This window comes from Gopherus evgoodei, chromosome 7 (assembly GCF_007399415.2).
Source record: "Gopherus evgoodei ecotype Sinaloan lineage chromosome 7, rGopEvg1_v1.p, whole genome shotgun sequence".
NCBI lineage: Eukaryota > Metazoa > Chordata > Testudines > Testudinidae > Gopherus > Gopherus evgoodei.
The window spans coordinates 71,751,019-71,770,012 of NC_044328.1; the positions used below are offsets into that span (position 1 = coordinate 71,751,019).

General features: G+C 41.9%; 1 protein-coding gene across 1 annotated transcript in view; it reads left to right on the forward strand.

The window, feature by feature from the left end:
* LOC115655590 (cytochrome P450 2H2-like) overlaps positions 1-18,994 on the forward strand; it is a 102,342-nt gene that overhangs the window by 50,634 nt on the left and 32,714 nt on the right. The window contains exons 3-6 of the mRNA XM_030571211.1: positions 495-574; positions 862-1,710; positions 3,655-3,832; positions 9,095-9,242. Of these exons, the coding sequence (XP_030427071.1) occupies positions 9,110-9,242 (133 nt within the window). The 5' untranslated portion in view covers positions 495-574; positions 862-1,710; positions 3,655-3,832; positions 9,095-9,109. The remainder of the gene's footprint in view (positions 1-494; positions 575-861; positions 1,711-3,654; positions 3,833-9,094; positions 9,243-18,994) is intronic.

Here is an 18,994-nt window from a genome sequence, read left to right on the forward strand (position 1 = left end):
AGAAGGATGTGTGGGATACTGGACTGTTGATGGCTTGACTCTTAGAAAGCCAAGACCCTGGCCTCTTGTCATCATTAAATGTCCCATGGTATTTTCAAATAGCAGTGTTAGCTCCTGTGTGCTAGCTAAATCTTAATTAGGTAAATACTCTCTCTCTGTTTAATTCCTCCTTTGAATGAATATGGCATTCTTCATTTCCTGAACTGTTGTTCTTTATAGAGTTTAAAAACTGCCAGGTTCCACCCCAGAGAAGGCTGCATTTTGGTGTGAAGAGGTATGCTCCAGGTATATGAATACCTCTTCCAAGGGTTGTGATGGTGTACACTCATTAGTCAAACAAAGCTCTTTGACATTCAGTGCTTGTCTCCACAAGCCTGACACATCTACAACTAACCCAATAGCATTGGATCTGATGCAGTATCTGCCCCCAGATACTGTGTTTGATACTAAAGACTGGTGCTTCAGAAAAGCTGACCTGTCATTTCTTATTGCAGGCTGGCAGTCCAACCTCCGTTTCTGATCCTCATAGCTTCTCTCGAACCTCTATTACGCCATCCAATCAGGACATCTGCAGGTAATGTTTGTTGTTTGTAGAGCTGCAGTGGGACCTGTACAAGGACCAATTTATGAAAAAATCATGTACACCAGGAAGTAAGCAATCTAGGGCTCTGATTCTAAATGTCCCATTTGTTTCTCTCGAATACTGTCTAGTGCTGCTCCATGGGATCCACCTCCTGTTTGCCTGCTGTGTTTACCAGCCCAACACTAGCCATAATTCTTGTTTCTTCACTTTGATTATACGTGTTCCCTTGTATAATTGTTTTTACTTTCTGTGCTTTTATTCCACTGTTCTGCATGCAGTTCCAGTGCAGTATTTTCTGAATGTTGTCATCACAGTCCAGTGCAGTCTGCTGTTGTTTTGAAAAATCCTCACTGCCAGAATTCTCTGACCCAGGGGGTCACAGTGACAGTAATCTGTCAGGACACGTTACAGGCATCAAAGAGAAACTCCCATGGGCAGGATTGGGTCCATGCGCTCGAGTCTGCTAAAAATGCAAAAGCCGCCCGAGCTCTTAAATTCTGCAAGTCCCTCAACGACGTGGACCAGAAGGCACAGAGCACCACAGAGAGCTCTAACTATGGGGAGCGAACGTGCTCTGAAGGCAAACTGACCCCGACACAGGAGCAGTGTTTAAGGATTAACAGATTTAATCAGAAAGAGAAGAAATCACACAATCTCAGACCTTCTTTTAGCAATTCTAAACACTCTTACATGCCGTCTCTTTCCCCCACCTACTTGAGCGCTTTGGGAGCAGCCGAGAACCACCACGCGGTGCATATACCTCTCCTGGATGACAAGGTGGACAATGAGACGTCAGCAAGAAGCAAAAAGCTGCTGCGCTACCTCTTTTCCTTCTCCCACAGCTTGAGTGCCAGCAGCCTGCATAAATTCCATGAACTAGAGAGCTATCCAAGCCACTTCCAAACTGCAAAATCCTCCAGCGTGCTGGTGGAAAGCACAGGCTTCTACTCTGATGACATGGGGGATGATGACGTATTCGAGGACAGTGCCTCCGTGAGGTTGAAATCAAAGGAGCTGTGGGCACCACTCTGTTCAGTTGAGAAAGACAGTGACCTAGACTGCCCTTCTCCCCTGTCAGAAAAATTCCCCCCTCTTTCCCCTGTGTCCACGTCGGGGGATGCCTGCAGGTTGGTTTACAGAGAACGCCTTCCTCTGCCCCCTCCCACACTCGGCGGTGACCTGCTCTGCTTTCTCTGCCTTTGTGTTCTCTCACCTTGCTTTAATATGTGCAGTTTGAGGCCTGCTGTTTTTCCAATGCTTTATTAGTCCACTAAGTGGAAGCTTGCCTTTCAGTCAATAAATTCTTTGCAACCCAAAGCAATTTGCTTCACAGCTCCGCATTCCAAAGTGGTTTTATTGGTGCCAAACCCAGGAATATCTGAGAGAATCAGCTACACATATTAAAGGCCAAGCTGAACGTTCTTAGCTTAAAGAGCAATGTGCTTTGCTGACGGTCATTGGAAAATGGGCCATTTAAGTGTCACTTCCTAGATTTGATCAACTTATGTATGATTTTTTTTGGTAAAGCTTTTCTGTTTATTTCCATGTATCTGTTCATAAAGGGCCTCGGGTGAAAAGCGTAATTCAAGGGCTCACTGTTAGTGATGAGCCAGAACATGGCCCTGATGCATGTCCATCGTGTGGGGCCAAACAAGTGAGGTGTGGTCTGGATGGACTGTGCCGCTGCAGAAACTTAACCAGATCCGGAAGACATAAAGCCCCATCAGAGGCAGCTGCCTAGTTCTGCCCCCTCATCCGGGTGCAGAGTCTGCCACTCTGCCTCAGCCTGGTTTTGGGTAGGCACTCGGTATAGTGAGAATTGGCCCCTGTTCTCCTACCAATCATCCTCTCCAACTCCTCTCTCTCCCCTACAAGTGACCCAACCTCTGCAAAGGCCCATAATGTATCCCCTGCTTCCTGACTCCTTCCTTGTTACCACCTGCCTCCCCAATGCTACTCACCCTGCCCCCTTGTTGAGCACAGTCCACCTCATTGCTGCTTCTCATCCCTGGGCCCCAGTGATACTTGCCAGCCCACTTACCTTCACCACTTGGCTCCTCAGCCAGCAGTCAGAGTGCAAAGTAGCAGCTGGATCACAGGAACTCAATAAGGGTTTCCGACAGTGGGTAGGTGGGATGCTCCAGAAGATATTGGTCCCATCCTCACTGACTGTCTGCACTCGTGCCCCCAGTGTTATTCTTCATTAACTTTTTAAAACAACCTCATAGGAAATTAATTATCCATCTGCTTCCGTGGCAATATGCAGAACCAAGTGTCTCCGTTAACTGGAGCTTGAAATGGAATTGGAACTGCAGTACCTTGGAATGGGAACGTATTGGGAGAGGAGCTACTCAGTGCCCACTAGGTTAAAAGATAGGGAATATGGGGAACCTTACTGTAGCTGTCATTGGCAGCCATTACAAAGTGAGTGAGTTGAGATGGGCAGAAGATCTAAACATTCCCAACTTTGGCAAGAGTCAGACCAGAGCTTTGCAGCCTGAGTCCATCTCTTGGTAACTTTTACTAGAAATAATCCATCCCAGAAGGCAAGATTCAGGCCTCATAGGTTAGCCCTTCATGTTCTTGTGGAGTTTGTGTGGGCATGGTTGTTTCTGGTTTTTTTGTTTTTTTTTTGTTTTTTTTTTAATTGTAAACCACAGTTAGGTTTACACCTCTGTGAGCATGTTCTGTCATGGGAAGTGTCCATACTGCTTAAATGCCACACTCAGTAAAGTACTATTGTTCTGGTAGACAAGACGATGCGTTGTAATTTCTTACCATGTTCTTTCTCTTTTCATTATCAAATCTCTTTCAGACCTTATGTGTCTGCCCAGTGAGCTAGAGATAAATTGTGTAGTTAGCAGTGTTTGTGCTCAGTTATTGTGTGTCATATTTTATTTTATTTGTTGGTATTTCTTATTGATAAATTTCTTGGTTTGAAATGTATGTCGTTTGGAATCTTCACTGGTTGACCGTGCCTGATCACAAATGTTAAAAGCCTCCTCTACGTTGTTTTGGTTTTCCCTGTCTCTGCTACTGCCTCCTAATGAGCTGCTTTGCTCCTGATTCAGGATATGTCACTGTGAAGGAGATGAGGAAAGCCCCTTGATTACCCCCTGTCACTGCACAGGAAGTCATTTTGTGCACCAAGCCTGCCTGCAGCAGTGGATCAAGAGCTCAGACACCCGATGTTGTGAACTCTGCAAGTATGAGTTCATCATGGAGACCAAATTAAAGCCCCTATGAAAGGTAGGTCCAAGGACTGGTTCCAAAGAAATAGTTTGCCTTAAAAGTGTGACACTGCTCGCAAAAGTGACTCTTTTTTTAAACATGGCACAGTGGGACTCCATGCTTATCATCCCTCAGTGATTCCATATACAATCTGCTCAATTTTATAAATCTGTATTTTCTACTTGAAAATGCAACCTGGGATCTGAGAGTCAAGCTGGATTTTTTCTGGTTTCATGCATCACCAGTAATAAAGAATCTGCTGTCAGAACTTAATTGACAATCCTGTTGATGCTGCCCAAGCCAGAAAAAAATCTATTTTCCTCTCCAGTGACTGGGTTGGCTCCACAGGACTAACAGGAATAAAAAAGAGGAAACATTTATTGTAGTCAGCAAAGTCAGCAGCTGTAACTCTGAAAGTACACCAGGAACTGATCTGTTTTGTTAGGACCTACCATTTCTACAGTCACCTTTCAGAGCTGAGACGCACTCTAAAGCACAGGATTTGCTGTACTGTTGCCCATATGGTTTATTAATTTTCTTGAAGATGTGGGAATTGTAGGCTCTGTATTTTTCATATTTATTTGTAAAATGATTCCACTGAAGTCCTTTGGTTACATAAAAAATAATAATGTAGCAAATTTTTTTTAAAGCCAAAATCTTATTTATGGTGCAATGAAATTCACCCAGAAAAATAATGTTTTGTTTCTTTTTTGCACTGAACATACATAGTAACATTTTATGACTTCAACTTGCTAGAACCAACAGCTATTATTTAACACTTTCTGCCATCTATACACCCACTGACTTACCTTACCGATACTGACGAACACAAGGATCTGTCCATTGTTGTGTCCGGTATCCATTTTCCTATCCCAAATACCTCTGTCTTTCAAAGGCAAAGTTGATGCTCACCAGTAGGATTTCTGGATAAGAACCACTAATATTCTTAGCACTGGCAAATCATGCTGTGCCTGCCCATGTTAGAGGTTAATAAAAATAACCTCAGTCTGGGACAAGAATAAGCATAGAAGATTAAAATCAAGCAGATGATCCTGAATCACTAGGATGGGGAATCCAAAGTGTAACCATCCAAGGGCTGTAATGGTAGTTGGCCAGGATACCAAAGCCACTACTAATCTACAGAAAATGAAGCAGATTTCAGCCACCTTCATCTTTAATACAGAAGTGCAGTCTGCAAAATATATAGCTCAGGACATGATGCTGTTCTGAACAGAGACCTCTTGGATCACGATGGAGACCTGCATTTTGGGGCCTGTCGTTTCTCCCAGCCACGTCTTCTTATATGTGGAGGAAGTTAGCTGTGAGCTGCACTGTAGAACATCCTGGGTGCCATTGGGCCTGCAGGTCATGCTTTGGCCATCCCTGATGTTGGACCACAAAGAAGACCAAACAAAAATAAATAAATAAAGGCAAGGATAAAAACACAATAGTCTAAATTAACAAACTGGCTAGTGGTTTGGGGCATATCAGTTTTTTGAGGTGTCAAATTTGGAACACCTTGAGTGGATGCTCAGCATTTTCTAAAAATCTCGTCCCTATCAGGCATACCACATTGGGCACCCAGAAAGGGAGGTATCCAAAATCCACTCATCATTTCTGAAAATTTAATCTATTATGAAGAAACCAGGTACCAAAAATGATCAGAACAGAACCATAAACGGGGGAGATGGGGAGGAGGGAACACAAACAAACAAAATGGAATTAGGCCTCAAAAGTTCCTGAGATTCAAACTGCAGTCAAGCTGACACCTCATCCTCAATTCCTCCTGTATTGTATCCTGTCAATCAGGAGAAAATAACCTGTAGCGGGACTGTGAACAAGAGAAGGCCAAAATATAGGCGTGGTGCTTGCCAGTAGCATAAGAACCAAAGTGATCATCCCAGGTTTAACTTCAAGTCCCCGTGGGGATAAAGCAGTCATGAATCAGGTCTGTAAAGTGTTTGGCCCGTTGACCCCGTAAGGAGAGAGTCCGAGTTTCCAACAGAGCTAGGAAACAACAACCCAGCTTATGAAGTAGAGCTGGTCAAAACATGGGAGCTTTTTCCTTGGAAAATTTTTATGAAAATGAAATAAAAAATCATTTTAATCTAAGTTTTCCACAGGAAAAAAATGCTTTTTGGCAGAATTTGGTAACTGGAATATTTGGCCAAACACACAAATCTTTTGATTTGGAAATGCTGCCATGGTGCCTCATGGGAGTTGTGGTTGGGAAGCCTCAAGCTCCTTTTTCTCTGTTATAAGCTCTGTAGGCCAAATTCATCCATGCATTGTCAAATGCAACCCAATGGGCTTGCATAGCTGTAACGGAGAAGAGACTATGCGTGGCTCACAGTGTACCTAGAGAAGGTGTGTGAAGGATTTGTCCAATGTGAATATGAGACTGAAATGCCAGACCCATTCTCAAATGCATCAAAAATAAAAGCCTTTTTCAAGTGATTACCAGTGGTAAATGTCTTTAAAAATGTCAAATTTTTTTGCATCCTTCCTATTTAGTAATGGCCAAAACGTTGTGGTTTCTAATGGGACTATAACAAAATCATTGATGGCTTGGTAATCAGCATACATCTGGGCATTTTAGATGGTACTTCATCTCATTGTCTCTACTGGTTATTCAGAGGGGAAGTGTGGTTCCGCATTAATGAACTCATAATGAACTCATAATGAACTCATACTAGCTATGGGAATAAAGGGAAACAAGAAGACTTTTTATCAATACATTAGAAGCAAGAGGAAGACTAAGGACAGGGTAGGCCCACTGCTCAATGAGGAGGGGGTAACAGTAACGGGAGACTTGGAAATGGCAGAGATGCTTAATGACTTCTTTGTTTCGGTCTTCACTGAGAAGTCTGAAGGAATGTCTAGTATAGTGAATGCTTACGGGAAGAGGGTAGGTTTAGAAGAGAAAATAATAAAAAAAGAGCAAGTAAAAAATCACTTAGACAAGTTAGATGCCTGCAAGTCACCAGGGCCTGATTAAATGCATCCTAGAATACTCAAGGAGTTAATAGAGGAGGTATCTGAGCCTCTAGCTATTATCTTTGGGAAATCATGGGAGACGGGGGAGATTCCAGAAGACTGGAAGGGGGCAAATATAGTGCCCATCTATAAAAAGGGAAATAAAAACAACCCAGGAAATTACAGACCAGTTAGTTTAACTTCTGTGCCAGGGAAGATAATGGAGCAGGTAATCAAAGAAATCATCTGCAAACACTTGGAAGGTGGTAAGGTGATAGGGAATAGCCAGCATGGATTTGTACAGAACAAATCGTGTCAAACTAATCTGATAGCGTTCTTTGATAGGATAACGAGCCTTGTGGATAAGGGAGAAGCGGTGGATGTGATATACCTAGACTTTAGTAAGGCATTTGATACAGTTTCGCATGATATTCTTATAGATAAGCTAGGAAAGTACAATTTAGATGGGGCTACTATAAGGTGGGTGCATAACTGGCTGGATAACCGTACTCAGAGAGTAGTTGTTAATGGCTCCTAATCCTGCTGGAAAGGTATAACAAGTGGGGTTCCGCAGGGGTCTGTTTTGGGACCAGTTCTGTTCAATATCTTCATCAATGATTTAGATGTTGGCATAGAAAGTACGCTTATTAAGTTTGCGGACGATACCAAACTGGGAGGGATTGCAACTGCTCTGGAGGACAGGGTCAAAATTCAAAATGATCTGGACAAATTGGAGAAATGGTCTGAGGTAAACAGGATGAAGTTCAATAAAGATAAATGCAAAGTGCTCCACTTAGGAAGGAACAATCAGTTTCACACATACAGAATGGGAAGAGACTGTCTAGGAAGGAGTATGGCAGAAAGAGATCTAGGGGTCATAGTGGACCACAAGCTTAATATGAGTCAACAGTGTGATACTGTTGCAAAAAAAGCTAACATGATTCTGGGATGCATTAACAGGTGTGTTGTAAACAAGACACGAGAAGTCATTCTTCCGCTTTACTCTGCGCTTGTTAGGCCTCAACTGGAGTATTGTGTCCAGTTCTGGGCACCGCATTTCAAGAAAGATGTGGAGAAATTGGAGAGGGTCCAGAGAAGAGCAACAAGAATGATGAAAGGTCTTGAGAACATGACCTATGAAGGAAGGCTGAAGGAATTGGGTTTGTTTAGTTTGGAAAAGAGAAGACTGAGAGGGGACCTGATAGCAGTTTTCAGGTATCTAAAAGGGTGTCATCAGGAGGAGGGAGAAAACTTGTTCACCTTAGCCTCCAATGATAGAACAAGAAGCAATGGGCTTAAACTGCAGCAAGGGAGATTTAGGTTGGACATTAGGAAAAAGTTCCTAACTGTCAGGGTAGTTAAACACTGGAATAGATTGCCTAGGGAAGTTGTGGAATCTCCATCGCTGGAGATATTTAAGAGTAGGTTAGATAAATGTCTATCAGGGATGGTCTAGACAGTATTTGGTCCTGCCATGAGGGCAGGGGACTGGACTCGATGACCTCTCGAGGTCCCTTCTAGTCCTAGAGTCTATGAGTCTATGAGTCTATTAATGTACTTGAATATAAAACATAGGTAGCAACTTCCATTGTTTCATCAAATAGCCTAGTATGTACGCACTGAATACCTAGACCTAAAAGCATCAGTTTCCATTGCTTGAACTAAAGTCAGGCTATACATCTGGGGACTGTAACAGACTCCTATCCTCTGTGGGTTGGGTACAGAGATGGGCATGTAACACACACTGACCAGTGGCTCGCCCATTCATTTCTATAGCAGTGTTTTTATATTAGTGGTGCCAAACCTTCCTGAGCAACTACCATTTTGCCAGGCGTACTTGCTGGTGCCCCGCACCTCTTATTCGGCCACAGAGCAGTGGGCACTCTTAACAGGCAGTGTTGCTTAGGCTGTACAAAACTGGGTTTGGGATCAGCCCGAGCCCTTCTGCACCACTGGAGTGTGTACAGGTAAATAAGGCGTGAGCAGCAGCAGTGCACCGAGGCCCAGCACAGAGATTTATTGTGCTCCTGCTCCCACTGAAGTCATGGGAGTAAGATTGGAGCCAAAAGTCACAAGGGAGAAACTGGAGTGCCAGTCACTACTGCTTGAACTTGCACCCTGATATATGGACTAGTGGGTTGTGGCAACTACCTGACATAATGACATTTAAAAAGAAATGCTTCTGTGTGTTGTGAGGAAAACAGCCTCTGCCTGTCAGGTGTGTTCACTAGTGTTCCTTTCATCCACTGCTCTCGCTTCCACAAACCTCTAACCGCTTGCTCTGCCTTCTGGATATCTTGCTAGTGGAGGAAGTTGCAGATGACAGCCAGTGAGAGGAGGAAGATCATGTGCTCTGTAACATTCCATATCATTGCCATCACCTGCGTCGTATGGTCTCTGTATGTCCTTATAGACAGGACTGCTGAAGAGATTAAACAGGGACAGACTACTGGTATGTTACTTTATTTTGTTTCTTATTTAAGTGACTCTGAATGGAAAGAGGCAGATCTGTTGAGCAAGATGATATGTTTTTTAAACTGTCAGATCTCTGACTTTAGTAATTAAAATAAGACCCGAAGTTGCACCATTTTAACTAAAGGTGTGATTCTAAACCAGGTTAGTTAAACTAGTGCAACTTTGTGTGTGGACATTCTTAAATCGATTTAAACCTGGCTTATCAGTGTAGTTTGCACCAGTAAAATGTATGGCTGCAAGCTAATCCAGTCTAACCAGTTTTAAACCAATACAAGTGTTCACGCACGAAGTTGCACTGCTTTAACTAAATCTATTTTTAAACTGGTACCAATCCTGTGTAGACAAGGCCTAAGTGTTTCCTGCTTTTTATTCCTAGTAGCCCTGCAGAGCTAGCACAGCTAAAAAGAGAGGGAGCTAGATTCAGCACCTCCTTATTCACTGGTAACAGAATTGTGTATTAAAGTCCAATCAGTTACATGATGCATTGACACAGTTGTCACTAAGGACAGAGTTTGTCCTGCTGAAATTTCATTCCTGGAAGTGATGAAGGAACCACAAGAACCTAGCCTGACTCTTAGATCTCAGGTTGCATTTGAAGGGCTAACAGTTAAAAATAAAACAGAAAAATATAACCCACATTTTTACGTGTAAGCAAAGCACATTTGCTGTGGAAATAATTGAGCGTCAATAAACTTGGAAGCCCACAGTCATTTTTAAGTGCAGCCACTTTTCAAAATATACATTTTCATGACTTACTGTCATTTTTCATTTTCAGTTGTAGTTTGATTGTACTTGATTTTTGTTTAGCAAAGAGGCTGCTTTGAATGAAAGCTTCTGGTCTCTCTTCCATCTGACAGCATCATCTATGGGCGTATTGAAAATTGTTGGCCTTTTAATGCAAGGGATCAATATGCTTATGAAAAGCATATGCTTTCAAACATTTACAGCCTTTAGGTCATTTTAGATGAGCATAAATAGGAATAGCATGAATATTTAGTACTTGGTACTGTACTCCGTTTCAGAATTCAAATGAAATGAGCAATCTGATGAGTACTACAGTAAGCTGGCTAGTGCATGTGTGTGTGCGTGCGTGCGTGCATGCCCCACTGCCTCCGTTGGATAGAATTGGAACTGCTGGGCTGCATGGCATAGGTCCTATACTGCTAACAGCTAATGGGGTTGCATTTGTAACCAAGTGGCAGGGTCCTGTGCTTTTTGAGCAAGAGAATCTGAGTTCTGTCCCTGCCACTGCTGAGCAGTTCCAAATGATCATGTGTGTGCAGCACAGTGACAGATGTCGTGTTCGAGGAGGTCATGGATTTGTTATAGTATTGTTGATTCTCCATTAAACTTGAAAATGGGTGGATCAGCGTGATGTCATGGTCTTTCCTGCAATGCCCCTGACCAGCCAGTAATGGAGAGGGTTGATATGTATAGTACCTACACTGGAGAAGATATACAGTACTAATGGTCTCTAAATCTAGCAGACCGAGCTATAACAAGATCCACTGGCTGGACGTCCAATAGGGACAAATTCAAACTAAAATAATACTGCACATTTGTAATAGTGAGGGTAGGCTTACCAAGGGATGTGGTAAATTGTCCACCATTTACAGCCTTTAAATCAAGATTGGACGTCTCTTTCTAAAAGAGATGCTGTAGTTCAACTCTAAGTTATTGGGATGGATATAGGGACTACTAGGTGAAGCTGTCTTGCCTGTGTTAGGCCTGAGGTCTGACTAGATGATCCCTTTCAGCCTCAAAGCCTGTGAATCCATATGTTGTGTGATCACTGAGTGGGCAGGAAGAGGTATAAAGGAGACTGAACTATTTGCGAGCTGCTAGTTATACCCTGTAGGGGGTAGTACTCCCCGTGGGCTGTACACAGAGTAAAGCAGGGGGGTTGAGTGTGAACAGACCTATTAACTGGAACTGACAGGCTTTCAAAAACAAGAACATAACTGTTGGTATAACAAGAACTGTTTGCATTAAACAAACCCTGTGACAGAGAACGGTGTACTTGTAAAGAGAACTGCCTACCACACTTGCACTCTGTGGACTTTGAGAACTGGACTAGCTGCTGCTCAAGTCCGGGACCTGACTTATCTCTTCTGTAAAGTGTCCTGTACACCTATGGCATCTTATCAATAATAATAAAGGAACCTGGGAGTGATCACATCTGTTTGCTCTCATACAGTACTGCCAAGGATTTTAACCCAAATTCAGATGGGTTTGCATGTGAGATTCTGATTGTGGCCTATTCTGTGTCTCTCATTTAAAGGATACTGTGCAGCCTAACTAATATTAATGTGGTCCTTTCCTTTCCTCCAGGGATTCTAGAGTGGCCATTTTGGACTAAGCTGGTAATTGTGGCTATTGGCTTCAGTGGAGGACTTCTATTCATGTATGTCCAGTGCAAAGTGTATGTACAGCTGTGGAAGAGACAGCTGTGGAAGAGACTTAAGGCTTATAACCGAGTAATATATTTACAGAACTGTCCAGAAACTAGCAAAAAGAGTATCTTTGAAAAACCTGCATTAATGGAGCCAAACATTGAAAATAAAGAAATGCTTGGGGTCCACCATTCAGATATAAACTCTTCACATTACACAAAGCCTGAAGACTGTGGTGCAGAAATCCTTCATGTCTGATCTTCGGGGGCCAGGGAACGGTGAGGGTTCTGTATGTTCCTGAGGATCAAAAGCATCATTGTTTACTGCAAACTGCTCTACCTTTTTAAAATCAGCTAACAGCCTAGCACTGGCAGATTACTTAAAAAAAAAAAAAAAAAAGCATTTGTTTTACCCCCCTGACATATCTGTCAGTATGTTATCATGGTTCCATACCTCTCGATGTTTCGTCTCTCAGACTGGCCTGTACAAAGAGACACCGGAGGCTTCACTGGATGAGGCAAGGCGTCAGAGTATGGCAAGTCTGGTGTGAACCATCATCAACTTCATGGAGTCTGCTTCTTTTTAAAAGACAGCTCGCTCTAAACTATCCCAAAATGCATGTGGGGTAATGTAAGCCTTGATGAGAAGATGGCTTCAGACATTGAGGAACAGTTGAGAGAGAGGAACGAGAGACCTAGAATCTAATCTACTGCTAACACTGCCACTAACATTTCTCGTAGGCAGCGTCTATAAGATTATCACAATATGTAAAGCATAAAGGACTCACAAAGCATATAGCACTTTTTAAAGTCTTTATTTTGTAGTATATGTGTCCAATGAGAATGAAACTTGAAAGAATGTCTCATTTCAAAATACCCCTTTTTAATACTCTCTCTTGATCCACTTACATCCTGTTAGGTCCTAAACCTCTTGCCTTACAAAAATCTAATGTGGTTTCCAACGCATACCCACAGCATAACACTAAAAACTCTGCTTCTTGGGGGTTTTCTCTCAGGAGAAAATTTTTCAAAGAATATTGCACTTGTGACTTGTAAATGGAGAGTAGTGGGTGTAAAATGTTTGTTTTAATATGTAATGGTTTTGTTGTTCTGTTCTGGGGTTGTGTTTTTTTTTGTTTGTTTTAAGTCAACTACATAATTGATAGACCTGCACATACCCCTGATGTAACTATCATTCCAGCCACTGGCGAAGGGGCTTGGACACTGTATTAGTATAATGTGAGCTCTTTAGAAAAAAAAATACAGCTGAAAATGGTCTGTCTTCTTTAATGCTGTGTTGTGTGTGACTCCCAAGAATTTGACAACACGAAGAAGGGTTGTTTGAAACAACTATTAAGGAGTAAATATTGCATAGGGTCTCCTATTTCTACATAGCTGAGGTTGAAACTGTCTTCTTGTTTTAGCCCAAATTTTGATATATTCCTTGGTCGGAGTGACTTTGATTTGTTTGTTTTAAACCCGTGAATGGCTGATTGTATGAACTGTTTGATGGGAAGAGGAACATGTATGGAGTCAGGATGAAGAGTGCTGGGTAGAGTTGTCCCAAATGTTTAAAAGTACATGAGCTTTCTTAGGGAATCATTCTTTCAACTAGAGTAAGGGTGAAGGTTGTCTCAATCCCAGACCTCATTAAACCAGACCGTAGTGTCAGCATCATTGAAATGGAAAAGTCATAATTAAAAGGTATTGCACAAGGTTCCTAGTTTTAAGAGCTGACTTGCTCCATTCGAGTCCAATCCAACTACCAATAAAGTCAATGGGAAACTTTTTATTGACAGTAATGGGAGTTGCATTGGGCCTCTTAGTTCATTAGGAAATCTGTTTACGTGTTGGAATATTTGACCAAATCCCAAGGTCTTTATCCAGGGGTTTTTCAATCCTTTCTCAGGCAAACTCCTACTGAGCAAGGGTTTGGCCCAATGAAAATAGTTGGACACTGGAAAGAAAAAACTGCAGATCAGAGAAATTTCCATAAAAATATGACATTAATTTCTGTCTTGATCTTTGTGATAAAAATCTGTGGATTTCTTTGAGGCAAAGGAGGGAGGATGCTAAGGGGACATCAGCCAGTGGTTTCTCAAACGTGTGTGTGTGTGTGTGTGTGTGTGTGTGCGTGCGTGCAAACTCCCCCCGCCAACTTACTGGCCCTGGTCTTTGTTAACAACATGTACCCTGTTTTTGGGATGCTTTAAAACATTGCAGGTCTCTGGACAATCTAGCAAACTGCATTGGCATAAACTTATTGCTGTGGTGGGGGCCATGATGGTCCATGCTCAGCCAGTGTAGACAGGCGAGAACCCTCCCTTCTACCATCCAGGCAGTCCTCATCTCCCCATGCATGCAGCTGTTGCCTTTATCCGGTGCATTCTAAAGTGCAATTATCTGGGCCCCTTTCTGAATGCCCTTCTTCCCAAGGTCCTGGCAATGACCATGGTCTGTTCATTAGAACTTAGATCATGTGGTATTTTTTATGCTTGGTGAACAGGTTAAGCAAGTCAACTCAGGTGGGTTAAATACCAGGTCTTCATCAAATTCTTATTCAATTTTCATGCACGCAAGGCTGCAATGATTAAAAATTAACATAAGTCATCTCCAGGGTGGTGCTGTCTGCGTTCTCATCTGACCAGGACCTTTTGAGAAACGTTACCAGAGTGAGTTTGAATTTTGGAAGCTTAGTTTAGCATATGCCAGCTGCTGTACAATATACTGCTAAAGACTCCGCCCCCTCCACCCTACCAATTACTCTAACAAATACATACTTTCTAATTGAAATAGGCTGCAAAAGAATCGCGTATGAGACTGTTAGCCATCCCGTTGTCATCCAGGGCCTTTCCCCAGTTCCTCTTTCATAAGCAGAATTAGGGCCTGATATTTCAACCCTTACAAGTGTAAATAATCGTCCTGTGTAGTCCCATTGAAATTATTAGGACTGCTGATGAGAGTAAGGGCTGCAGAATCGTCCCTTTACTTTGTATCTTACTGTTTTTCACCCATCCTGATGTTGTTCCTCATGTTGATTCTTTCCCACTGGGCCTTTTGAAACTTGATTTTCCTTCTTTCTCACAGTGCCATCTGGTGGTACACGCAAGTTTGAATGGTGCTTTATCACCCTTAGTAAGGAAGTTCTATTATCTGTTGCAGCCATCCCAAGGCTTTTACTCTGGCTCTAATGAGTCCTGTCATTCTCCCTAGATTTGGATCATGATAGTGACCATTCACCATCAAAATACACATTCCAAGTTCCTCTTATATGACATACTTTCAGATGAACAGATGATGGCAGAATTGTCTTTTCTTTCTCTTTCTCTTGTTCATCCCCACTGAAGTGAAGGAGCAGAGGTGCAAGTGAGAGGAGAATTTGAGTCAAAGAGGACATGTGCTTAATTTGACTTCTATGGCATTATCCATAGATTATCCATAGACTGTTGTGTTGATTGCTGTCTGCATAATAAAAACGCTCTGACGTAGTGGAAAGCCCCTCACCCGGCTCCCTTTCCCTTGTCTTGTCAGTCCAAAGTCCAGTCCAGAAAATGTCAGGCTACACCAAGGAAAATCTCCCTGCAGCATCATATCCAATACGGCGGCAGGATCACAAACCCCCAGTAGGTTAGAATTATATATGTGTATTAGAGACGGCTGATCATCTTTAAAATATTTTCATGTATTAAACCCTTATGAAGTCTCAGGATTCTCCTAAACTAACCCTTTATGGGAGGAGAGATTTAAAGGAAGCAAACTGCCACCATCACAACATGGTGCCTCTGTTCCGTAGAGATGGGCCTGAGCTGCCAACTTTGGATCTAGGCCTGGAGCCAAACATTCCTGGAGTTCTGATTCAGGGCTTTGCTTCCACATGTTGTAAAGACGGGGTAATTCACAAGGAGTTTGACTGAGCCTGTAAAGGCAGTAGGCCATGTAATGCCCCCAGAGGAGCCCTAGGATAGGATTGTGAAGGAGAAACAACTCCTCCCTTACATTTCTTTCCCTGCCCCCTCACTAGTTCAGCTCCTTTGACTTGGGCATTGGCTCCACCTACTCCCCACCATCCTGCTGTTGCGGTGGACAGTGCTGGGCGTGCAGCTCTTTCTCACATCCTTGCTGTGATGTGGAAGCTTTGAACTGGCTGTGCATGGGATTAGAGTTTTACTCCCTTACACAACTGCATTGGGCTGGGTCACAGTCTGGTCCAAAGTGGGCTGTGGATCCAGATTCTCCTAAAGTCAAGGAGTGTTGAGACCTAGTTTCCTGGTTTGGTCCATTTTAGAGAATGGACCAAGCCATGAAGGGAAGCCATGGATGTGAACTCTTCCCTCCTCCCCACCCCCAGTCCAGGTGTGTTTGGAACTGTGAATCTGGTTCAGATCCATCTCTAGTATTCTGATACATTGAGAGTCAAATACAAAAGCAAAGATATTGCTGGCTGGATTTTCACAGCATTAGCCTAGATATGCAAAATAAATTTTTTAAAGGAGAATTTTTATTTTGTGATTTATTATTATTATTATTACTATTTAGTTTGAAATATTGCAACATCTGTATATTCCAGTGAAGAACCGAAAACTAGAAAGCACTTGTCTTTGTATAGAAGATAATTGTTAAAAATTGCAGCTGATCTTGTAATTAGATAAAACGTTTGTACATAGCTAATTATATACTGTTTATCAACTTGACACTGGCATGTGTTGTATAGTTTATACAAGACACTTCACACTTCTGCAGAATTTTTTTAGTTAGTAACTTTCTAGTAACTTAAATGTATAGTTTTGTATCCTTTTCTGTATGGTCATCTCTTTCTCAGTATTACCATTTGCAGAATTATTATTATTAGTTTCTTAAACTGTAATTGGTTATTTGTGCTGTGATACGCAGGGTTATTGACTGCAGCAATAAAGCATTTCTATAAAAAGTAATTGGCAGAAAATTACTTTTTTGCAAAGAAACTAGAGGCCCAGTCCTCAGAAACATTGAGCTTTCTAGAGGTGACTTGATCATAGACTACAGGTACCTTCACATGGAAAAAAATGTCTGATCTATGTGGCTTCTCTCTAATTTAACAGACCTAAGTGTACAAGATCCAATGACAGGAGACTGATATCAGAAAAAAATCCATTTTTTAACAAGAAAGGTAATTAATCATTGAATAACTGGATGGATTCTCTATCACATTCAGAAGATATGCTTGTGTTCAACCACTCACTTAAAAAAAAGGTCAGACTAGATGATTGTAATGGGCTTGTCTTCCCTTAACAATCTTTTGATCTTCGTGAGAGGGCACTGTGAGATATTCTGAACCTTGCAAGTTTGGGCCCAGAGTTTTCACCTGGATTTTTTTCTGGAGGACACTTTTTTTTTTTTAATTTTTTTTTTTCAGCAGAGCGAGGGGAGCCCCTTGCCATTAGTCTTTTGCAAAGAAAAGCAAAGATTGTGTTGTTCTGCGGCAGATGAGCATTAAGCCCTGTCATTAAGCCCTGGGAAGCATGCCAAACAAAAAGAATTTTCACCAGTGTTCTCTGAGGTCCTACCTGTCCCACAAGTGAAAGAAGGCAGAAGATTTTGTATGTGAACCTCTGGCTAGATAAGTGGGGTAGGGTGGAGGGGTTTGGTTTTGTGAAACATTTGTCTACCTTCTATGAGGAAAAAGGGCTGTATAATTTGGATGGCCTCCGCTTCATAGAAGAGGGATCAGTCTGTAGGCAGGGCCGACTTTAGGCACCAGCAAACCAAGCACGTGCTTGGGGCGGCACAATTTCAGGGGCGGCATAATTTTTTTTTTTTTTTTTTTGCTTCGGCAGTTGCGCTCCCAGAGGTGTTTTTTGTTGTTGTTGTTTGTTTGTTTTTGCTTGGGGCCCTGGCTGTAGGCAAGTGCTAGGAGCCTGGGTAGCAAACAAGAGTAATTGGAATTGCTCATTTATGAGCATAAATGTGAACCAGTTGGTATTACTGGACGCTGGTGGAATGAATTAAAATCAATGGCTATAACCTATTTAGGAAGGATCAAGTGGGTAAAGGCCGGGGGGGTGGCACTCCATGTAAAATATATATATATATATATATATTATATATATATATATATATATATTATATAAATAAATAAAGGGCATTACCTGTTTCCAAGTCAGAAGAAAATGATCTTGAATGCTGATAGATCAGTGTCCTAACAGAGAAAGTGCAAGATGCGGTTCTGGTTGATGTCTGCTACAGCCCACCAAATCACACTGGGGCAGGATGTCTGCCTATTTATGCATCTATTCACAACACAGAGGATAAAAAGCTACATGATCATTGGGGGACTTCAATTTGTGTGACGTATGCTGGAAGCCTAAGGCTGCCAGTACTAAAACTTACTTGGAATTTCTAAATATTATAGATGGCAATTTCCTAACTCACAGTGTTGCAACCAACCTGGCGGTATTCTTTATCTTAAGAGCTGAAGAACTGACCACAGAAGTACAAAGTAATGATAGCTCAGGCACAAGCAATCACATTTATAATCTGCAAGCGGAATAAAGTCCAGACCAGTAATATATATACTTGATGTTTTAATAGGGTCAATTTCACAAAGCTGATAACAATGACGAGACAAATCAGAGGGGAGGAAGTATTACCTCAGAAAAATGTGAATGATAATTGGGAATTATTTAAAAACACATTCCTAGATGCCCAGAAAGCCACAATCCAGGAAAAAGGCCATACCAGTTAAAAAGCCAATCTGGTAGAAAGGGGCATTTGATAGTAATGAATATAAATCAGAAGTTAGGTATTGTAGAATATTCATTAGAAAAGTCAAGGAACACAAGGAGAAATCAATGGCCAGCAGAGTTAAGGACAATAAGAAGCTGAGGAGCTTGCTGAACTGTTATTGTTGATTTTTAATAAGTCTCTGAGCACCGAGAAAGTTCCAGAAGACTTCAAGAAAGCTAATTTTGTGCCAATTATTATAAAGAGTAAACAGGCTGACCTGGGTAATTCTAGACCTGTTAGCCTGACATTATCCTAGGCAAGATATTGGGGCATGTAGTCAATTAGTTAATTTTATCATCCATTTGTCATTGTGTTATGTGGTGTCAGTGGTCAATTCATATGCTATTTCATGTATAATCAATGTATGCTAAATAGATTTAAGTACTAGGCCAAAGGCTTAAGAACACCTGACATGAGTGGGTTACCTAGAGAACCCTATGCAAGCAAGGTCACAAGATTAATGGAAAGGATGTGCCAATAGGTAATATTACAAAAAACTAGATTGCAATAGACTGCAAGGTATAGTCCAAGAACACGAGACACCTGATGGAGAGGCCTGTCCTGACCATAGGGTC